Here is an 8884-nt window from a genome sequence, read left to right on the forward strand (position 1 = left end):
TTGCTTCTTGAGGTTTCGGTGGGTACGCGCGAGCGCACCCGCCGGGTGTAGCCCCCGAGGCCCTGGAGGAGTGGAATCACTCCTCTAGGGGCTTTTTTGTTTTTTGAGTGAGGAGTTTTTATCGTATTTGCCGAGCCCACAAGTGCGAGTTTGGGCCGCGGGGTCTCGGCAAGGTTGCAGGAAGAGCCCCTAGCCTCTGCATGGAGCAAGAGGTCCGTCAGGGGTTCCCCTAGCTTTTTGCATGACCCTCATGCTTCCTTTTCGCTCAGAAGGAGGGGTGAAATGTGCCAGGCTACCCTCGGTGGGCACGAGCGTTGGCACTTCCGGTGGGCTGTTATCGGGTAAGTCCGAGTGGAGGCCCGTGCCCCGTTCGCTAGGGGACGGCTAGCGGTCTAGAGACGCACTCCAAGAGTACCAGAGGGTTTCTCTAGTGGGTGCCGAGGCCATTCACTGGGCCTCGGTGGCTTGGTGCCTCCCTATGGTGGGATCCCATTCGGAGACCTCCCTGTCAGTCTCGGACACGACTTAGGACGCCCCGAGCGGTCGTTTGCTCAGGCCTCGGCCATTCATGGGCTCGCCCCTAGTCATCCCTGACCCTATTGCCCTAGGGCGGCTGTCGAAACCTCAGGGGGCCCAGCCTTCGAACCCCTGGATCGTAGCGGGCTTGGTGCCCTTTATCGTATTTGTAACAAAACTTCTAGCGCAGGTTTAAGTCGTTTGTCTTTGTCTTGGGTGCAGGAGGAGCCCCCAAGCCTCCGCCTGGAGCAAGAGGGCGGTCAGGGGTCCCCTGGCTTTTTTGTTCGACCCTCACATATCCTTTTCGTTCGGACGGAGGGTTTGTTTGCCGAGCCCATTCGGGTGTGAGCCGGAGCTGCTGGGTCTCGGCAAGGTTGCAGGAACAGCCCCTTAGCCTCTACATGGAGCGAGAGGGCCGTTGGGAGCTCCCCTGGCTTTTTATACGCCCCTCGCGCGTGAGGGTTTGTTTGCCGAGGCCCCTTTGGGCACAAGCCTTGGTCGCGGGGTCTCGGCGAGGTTGCAGAAAGGGCTCCCTAGCCTTTGCACGGAGCGAGAGGGCCATCAGGAGCTCCCCTAGCTTTTTGTACGACCCTCACGCTTCCTTTTTGCTCGGAAGGAGGGGTTGTTTTGCCGAGCCCCCTCGAGTGCGAACCGGGGTCGCTAGGTCTCGGCAAGGTTGCAGGAAGAGCCCCCTAGCCTCTGCACGGGGCAAGAGGTCTGTCGGGGGTTCCCCTGACTTTTTTGCACGACCCTCACGCTTCCTTTTCGCTCGGAAGGAGGGGTGGAATGTGCCAGGCTACCCTCGGTGGGCACGAGCGTTGGCACTTCCGGTGAGCTATTATCGGGGTAAGTCCAAGTGGAGGCCCGTTGCCCCGTTCGCTAGGGGACGGCTAGCGGTCCAGAGACGCACTCCAAAAGTACCAAAGGGTTTTCCTAGTGGGTGCTGAGGCCGTTCGCTGGGCCTCGGTGGCTCGGTGCCTCCCTACGGTGGGATCCCATTCGGAGACCTCCCTGCCGTGTCTCGGACACGACTTAGGGCGTCCCAAGCGTTTGCTTGCTTGGGCCTTAGCCCCATATAGGCTTGCCCATGGTCGTTCCTGACTCTGTTGTCCTGGGGTGGCTGTCGAAACCCCAAGGGGCCCAGCCTTCGAACCCCTGGACCATAATAGGCTCAGAGCCCGGTTCCTTCATCTGAAAGGAATAGGGCAGGGGGAATATCTTCCCCATCGGCTCGGCAATGGGTGGCACGCCTTTTGAGGCGGTTCCCTAGGGAGGCGAAACGAGCCCTACTGCCGCAGTGGCCGAGCGCGACGTGGTGGATGGGACGTAACTGTTCTCGCAATTAATGAGAAAGAAGTGGGCATGTGGGCGGTAAAATCGGATCGTGGTTAACCGCGCTGGATCGAGGGGAAACTTCCCCGATTTCATCGCCCATCCATTTCACCCTCACCCTGCATAAATACTCAAAGAGTCTCGCCCCTCCTCACCTTACCTTGCCTACGTTAGCTCTGCCTCCATCGAGCCGTCGCTAGAGCAGCGGGTGCCGGGAAGAAGAAGGGAGAAGAGCGAGCCAGGGAGAAAGCGAGAAAGAGCGAGAGAGCGAGCGAGAGAGAGAGAGAGAGACTCACCACCGCATTCGATCCCTCCACCGCATCCATGGCCGGCGACATCATTGTCATCGAGGCGGACCCCTGGGATCCATCGGATGTCACCGAGGAGATGCTTCAGTCACTCATCGATGGCGGACTCCTTCGTCCGGTGACGGACCCCAACAGGCTGGAGTGGATCGCTCCGTCGGGCGAGCCGGAGCCGAGGCCTCGTGACGGTTACATCATGAGCTTCATCTCTTTTCACGAGCGTGGCCTCGGCGTCCCGGTGGATCGGTTCATACGGGCGCTCCTGCACTACTATGGCGTGGAGCTCCACAACTTCAACCCCAACTCCATCGCACAGGCGGCCATCTTCGTTGCTGTCTACGAGGGGTACTTGGGGATTGCTCCCCATTGGGAGTTGTGGCTCCATCTCTTCCGGGCGGGGCACACCACTAAGCCGACGGGCACGTCGGGCACGAGGAAAGCGACGAGGGCCAGCGACTGCACTCTCCAAGTGCGCTAGGACCGCCAGCACCTCTACATCCTAGCCTAGCTCGCGTCATCCAATCACCGATGGTACATGAGCTGGTTCTACCTTCGCAACGACAACGGAGGACTTCCCCCCTACACTGGACGGATTGTGGGGAGCTACCCAGAGAGGTGGAAGTACGGCGTCTCGAGGGAGGATCAGCCCAAGCTGCAGCCGCTTCTGGAGGGGCTAGAGAGGCTACGGGGCCATGGCCTTACCGTGGCTGTGGTCGTGGCTGCCTTCCACCGCCGGTGGGTGCTGCTGCTGATGGCTCGGCGGCGGCGTCTGTTCGAGATGAGGCTGGGTGAGCCCAATGAGGGCATCCGGATGTCCTCCTCCGCCCTTTCCGACGAGGAAATTCTTCGTCGGGTGGGGGAGACGGTAGAGGCAAAGCTGAGGGGTGGCAACTTGACCCCCATCGTGATGCCACCGTCGCAGGGGTTCCTCTCACTGGTAAGTCGTGCACTGCTGTAGCCCTCGAGCCTCCTCCATTTCTCCTTATCTCTTGTTCCCTTATGCGCGTTCGCCGTTCCTGCAGGGGATGAGGGACATGCGCTCCTCTCCGCCGCCTGTTCCCGAGGATGCGAGGAGGCGGGCGATCAACTGGGCACACGCCGATGCACAGAAAAAATGGAAAGACGCCAAGGCGGCGAAGCGCATGAAGAAGATCCTCGCGCGCGAGGAGCTGGACAAGCGCCGCCGTCAACAAAGGAAGGATGGTCTCCCATTGGAGGAATCCCCGTCGCCGTCGCTGTCGACGAAGGCCTCAGATGGGGATGACGAGGGCGAGGTGGGGCGAGGTCCCCTGGACCATCTCCCTGACATAGTGGAGGTGGTGCCCGGGGTGTTGGCAAGCAGCCCGGCACTCCCGGGAGGAGGGGGGGGAGTGGACCCGGGGTCAGCAATTGCCCACTCTAGGGCCGAGGCCAACACGCCCGAGGCGCGGGCATTGGGCAAACACGTCGTCAGCCCGGTGGGCTCGGCGGCGGCGGTGGAACAAGTGGCGGCGGAGGCGATGCAACTGCCCCCACAGAGGACCGAGGGGGCACCGGGGTCCGTTGAGGACCAACCGGCGCCGATGGACATGGAGGCGATGCAACTGCCCCCGCCACCGCCTTTGCAGACGAGGGTCACCATGGCGAAGCGATTGCCGCCCCGCTCGAGGTAGGTGTATTTTTGGTGGGGTCGCAGTGCCTTCCGTTTGTTCTTTTGTCTTGTACTAACCCCGTGATTGTCTTGTTCTTAGTTGGAAGGGGCCTACGGAGGTGCCTACCTTGGCGCCCCTTAAAGTGCTCAAGGTTAACCCCGGCTCCACCACCCACTGGGTGGTGGAGGCACAAGCCGCCCTACATCATGGCGCGGCGTCGGCGAGGGCCGACCCAAAGGAGCCGGCCACTCAAGGAGGGGCTACCGAGGCGGCCCTGACATAGGAAGGGGAGGCAGCGCCTTTGCCCCGCGATGGCGAGGCCCGTGGGTCGGAGGCGGTCGAGGTTCCCTTGGCCGTCGAGACCACCGGGACCGAGGTCCCCGGGGTTTCATAGGCCGGGGCGACCAAGGCTGCGGCGCCCAGGACCATCGAGGCTGCTGCGGCGGGCACCGGAGCCCTTGCGACCGCCGAGGCCATGATGGCCGAGGCCAGAGCCCCCCAGACCACTAAGGCCACGATGGCAGAGGCCGGAGCCCCCGGGTCCACCGAGGCCACGTTGGCAGAGGCCGGAGCCCCTGGGACCACCGACGCTGATGTGATCATGGTGGGGCTGCTGGCCTAGGAAGTGGAGATGAAGGCGGTGGAGGCCTTGGCGGCACCCTTGGTTGAAGGCCCACCGCCGTTGCGGGAGAGCGCTCGGGAGGTGGAAGTACTTCCGATCTCCTCCGACGATACTTCTCGGGCGCAGGAGATGGCCGGCGCTAAGGTGGCCGGTGTCATGGACTAGCCGGCTCCAACCCTAGGCGAGGGAAGCTCGGCCCTTGCGCGGGTGTGACCCAAGCCCCGCGGGTGGAACCACCCGCGTGTCCTGTGGCAAAGCCGGGATGATCCTGAGGTAGAGCCTCTGTTTGCTCTCAAGGACGTGGCCGAGGGTAGTCGCTGGGACACGTTCGAGCAGTACCGCCGGCTGGCAGAGCGGTCTCTACGGACGGCGCTGTCCGTGGTGGCCAACGATTTGCCCAGAGTTGCCTAGGTTTGTGCTTTCTTTTCCCATGCGGTGGTCTTTTTCCGAGTTTTCTTTGCGGGGATTGACCCCTGTTCTATTTCCCCCAGGGGCTCGAGACCCGATCTCTTGGGAAGTCGGTCTTCCTCCGCCGGGAGAGGGATGTCTAGGACCAACTTCAGCGGCAGAAGGGCCTTCTTGCCGGCGCCAACGAGCTCCTATCGGCGCGGAGCGCAGAGGTGGAGGACCTCCACCTTCGTTGTGCTGATGCGAAGGTCGAGGTGGCCACGGCCTAGGAGCAGCTCGCTCCTCTGGCGGTGCGGGTCAAGGAGTTGGAGGAGGAGCTCACCCGCGCGGCCAGTGATCAGGATGCCTTCAGGGCTTGAGCCGTTGAAGCTACGGCCTCGGCCACGGCTCTTGCGGGGCAGCTAGGAGCGGAACAGAATGCGCACCAGCTGACGAAGGGCGCTTTGGATGAGGCCCTTACAGCAGCTGAGGCCTCGCGAACCGAGGCTATGGTTTGGAGGGGAAAGGCCGAGGGTGAGTCCTATTCCCTTCGTTTTATTCGCCTTTTCTTACGTTCGTTCCCTAACTTCCTCGTGTGACGTAGAGCTGGGGAGTGAAGCTTCTAGGGCAGCCGAGGCTTCTCGGGTCGAGGCCCAGTGCCTGAAGGAGAAAGCCGAGGCTTCCCAGGCCGAGGCCCTGCACTGGAAGGAGAAAGCCAAGGCCTGTGAGGTTGAGACCCAACGCTGGGAGCAGAAGGCCAAGGGTGAGTTCCATAGGCTTCCACCCCTAATTTAGGTTGTTTTTCCCCTCGCTCAACCCTGTTCTGTTTTCTGTGGTGCAGAGTCGGAGGCGGAGGTTACCCGGGCAGCCGAGGCTTCCAGCGCGGTGCAGACGGTGCTCGAGACCGAGATCGAGGAGCACGAGGCGCTGAAGAGTGCCGCCCATGCCACCTACGAGGCCTTGGTGGTCAAGGGGGTTTAGTCAGGCAGCTCCCTTGGGAGCCGTCTGATTGCGCTGAGCGGTCAAGTGCGTGAGCGGCTCCGAGGAGCGCTGCATACGGGCGTCAAGCGCTCACTGGCCGTCATCGCCTCGCACTACGTTGGTGTCGACCTTCCAGCCATTAGCGATGGCTACGTCTTGCCCAATGATGACGACGAGGCCGACGAGGTGGTGACGAAGCTGTTGGAGGCAGCGGAAGGCCCTGGCACCGCGCTGGCAACGTTGTTTGAAGAGGAGGTGGTCCCTCCCCCACCGTCTACCGATGCTGGAGGTGCTAAGCCTTGACCTGGGCCCAAGTAGCCATGTAAATAGAGTAGGAATTAGATTTGTATCGTAACGTTTGTGCCCGTCGAGGCCTTTCTTTTTAAAGTACTCATGTTTCTTTAATCGTTTGTCTTGTATTTTCGAGCCTCTGCCCTCTTGTTGTCTCCGATCTGATTTCTTTGCAAAAAACCTCTTTGGAGCCTAAGCCGTTCCCTGGGCGAAAGGTGGTGAGGGAGTGCTGTAGCCTAGAGGCTTAGGCTGTCTCGTGACTCAACCGGCCTTCTGGCCCTGAGTCGGGCTTTTGGTCCTTGGGTTTTCCGCAACCGATTCATTAGAGCGTGCTAGAGGGTTTGGCGTAGGAATTTTTTTGAAAAATGACTAAAAAATAGCGCGTGGGACTTTAGGGGGAATCCCCCCTCTAGCCCCTATGGGAGATTTGGTTCTGTAGAGGCAGAGCCGAGTCTCCCTTATAGTGTCATCGTATTGCCGAGACCAACGATAGGCTCGAGGAACTTCTCGAGAAATTAGAACAACTAAAAAACGGGTTTCAATTGTATTCCGAGAAACAGTATATACAATGCTTGGAATCTTAAGGATAAAAGCGACGTAGCTGTTCTATGTTCCAAGCATTGGTGAAGATTTCACCCTTTTCGTTGGCTAGCTTGTAGGTCCCGGGCTTCAGCACTTGGGCGAAGATGTACGGTCCTTCCCATGGCGGGGTCAGCTTGTGGCGGCCCTTGTTGCTCTGTGCTAGCCTCAACACTAGGTCACCCACCTTCAAGTCTTGGCCTCGGATGTGCTGGGCCTGATAGCACCGTAGGGTCTGCTGGTATTTAGCCGAGTGCAGTAGCGCGACGTCTCAGGCTTCCTCCAGTTGGTTGAGGGTGTCCTCTTGGGTGGTGCGGTCGCTTTGTTCGTTATAGGCCTGTAGCCTTGGGGAACCGTATTCCAAGTCAGTGGGGAGGATGGCCTCGGCCCCATAGACCAAGAAGAAAGGCGTGAACCCCGTGGCTCAGCTTGGGGTGTTCCTCAGGCTCCAGATGACCGATGGGAGTTCAGCGAGCCATTTCTTGCCAAACTTCTTCAACTAGTTGTAAATTCTTGGCTTGAGGCCTTGTAAGATCATGCCGTTGGCACGTTCTACTTGGTCGTTGGTCCTTGGGTGTCCTACGGCCGACCAGGCCACATGGATGTGGTGGTCGTCCCAAAATGTCAAGAATTTTTTACCAGTGAACTGTGTCCCGTTGTCGGTGATGATGGTGTTAGGGACCTCGAACCTGTGGATAATGTCAGTGAAGAACAGCACTGCCTGCTCGGATTTGATTCGATTGATTGGACGAGCCTCGATCCATTTGGAGAACTTATCGATTGATACCAGTAGATGGGTGTAGCCCCCAGGGGCCTTTTGCAGGGCCCGACCATGTCGAGCCCCCACACGGTGAATGGCCACGTGATGGGGATGGTTTGAAGGGCCAGGGCCAGGAGATGTGTCTGTCGAGCATAGTACTGGCATCCTTTACAGGAGTGTACTAGCTTGGTGGTATCGGCGACCGCCGTCGGCCAATAGAACCCTTGACGGAAAGCATTTCCCACGAGCGTCCGAGGCACCGCATGGTGCCCGTAGGCCCCTGCGTGTAAGTCCCAAAGTAGGGCTCGGCCTGCCTCGGCGGTGATGCATCATTGGAGGACACCAGAGGGGCTTCGCCTGTACAATTCATCATTGCAGAGGACATAAGTCTTGGCTTGGCGTGCAAGCCATCGGGCTTTGGTCCTGTCAATAGGAAGCTCCCCCCGATCAAGCCAATCAAGGAATAGGATTCGCCAATCCACGTCTTGGTCAGTCTGGGGAGGCTCGGTGCTGACTTCCATGACTTCAGGCTTGGTCGAGAGAGTCTCAGCGGCAGAGGGGGGCGTCGAGCCTCGTCGTGGGTTAGACAGGTGGGCCCTCCTCTACTACTAGGTGTAGTCAATGGAAGGTTTGTAGAGGTCCCTGGTGAAGACGTTCGGGGGGACCGGAGCCCGTGCTGAGGCCATCTTTGCCAGTTCATCGGTGGCCTCGTTGTACTTCCGCGCGATGTGGTTTAGTTCGAGACCGTCGAACTTGTCTTCTAGGCGACGTACCAACTTGCAGTAAGCCTCCATTTTGGGGTCGAGGCAGTTTGACTCCTTCATGACTTGATCGACGATGAGCTGTGAGTCGCCCCGGACGTCGAGACGTCGTACCCCAAGCTCGATGGCGACCTGCAAGCCATTGACGAGGGCCTCGTACTCGGCCGTGTTGTTGGAGGCGGCGAAGTGGAGCCTCACCATGTAGCGCATGTGTACTCCGAGGGGCGAGATGAAGAGGAGACTCGCGCCTGCCCCAGTCTTCATCAGAGACCCGTCGAAGTACATGGTCCAGTATTCTGTCTAGACTTGAGCAGGTGGTAATTGGGTGTCGGTCCACTCAGCCACAAAATCAGCCATGACCTGAGACTTAATCGCTTTCTGAGGCACAAAAGTCAAGGCTTTCCCCATAAGCTCGATGACCCACTTGGCTATCCTGCCTGAGGCTTCCCGGTTATGGACTATCTCTCCCAAGGGGAAAGACGATACCACGGTCACTGGGTGGGACTCGAAGTAGTGACGTAGCTTGCGCCAGGCCAGGACTACGGCGTAGACCAGCTTCTGGATGTGGGGGTAGCGTGTTTTGGTCTCGGAGAGCACTTCGCTGATGAAGTAAATAGGTCGTTGGGTGGGTAGAGCATGCCCCTCTTCCTGCCTTTTGACTACTACGGCAGCGCTGACTACTTGGGTCGTTGTGGCAACATAGAGTAAGAGGGCCTCGT

At 59.6% G+C, this 8884-nt stretch overlaps 1 protein-coding gene across 1 annotated transcript; it reads left to right on the forward strand.

The window, feature by feature from the left end:
* The first annotated feature begins 3060 nt into the window (after positions 1 to 3060).
* LOC136458238 (uncharacterized) lies at positions 3061 to 5774 on the forward strand. The gene is made up of 4 exons (XM_066458217.1): positions 3061 to 3090; positions 3176 to 3590; positions 5398 to 5556; positions 5635 to 5774. The coding sequence occupies exons 1-4, from the start codon at positions 3061 to 3063 to the stop codon at positions 5772 to 5774; spliced, it is 744 nt and encodes a 247-aa protein (XP_066314314.1).
* The last annotated feature ends 3110 nt before the right edge of the window (positions 5775 to 8884 follow it).

The sequence above is a fragment of the Miscanthus floridulus genome, chromosome 1, assembly GCF_019320115.1.
Source record: "Miscanthus floridulus cultivar M001 chromosome 1, ASM1932011v1, whole genome shotgun sequence".
NCBI lineage: Eukaryota > Viridiplantae > Streptophyta > Magnoliopsida > Poales > Poaceae > Miscanthus > Miscanthus floridulus.

Coding starts and splice junctions, on each gene's coding strand:
- LOC136458238 (XM_066458217.1), top strand. CDS start 3,061: ATGCCACCGTCGCAGGGGTTCCTCTCACTG. Junction 3,091..3,175: donor CGCAGGGGTTCCTCTCACTG/GTAAGTCGTGCA, acceptor CCGTTCCTGCAG/GGGATGAGGGACATGCGCTC. Junction 5,557..5,634: donor CTGGGAGCAGAAGGCCAAGG/GTGAGTTCCATA, acceptor TCTGTGGTGCAG/AGTCGGAGGCGGAGGTTACC.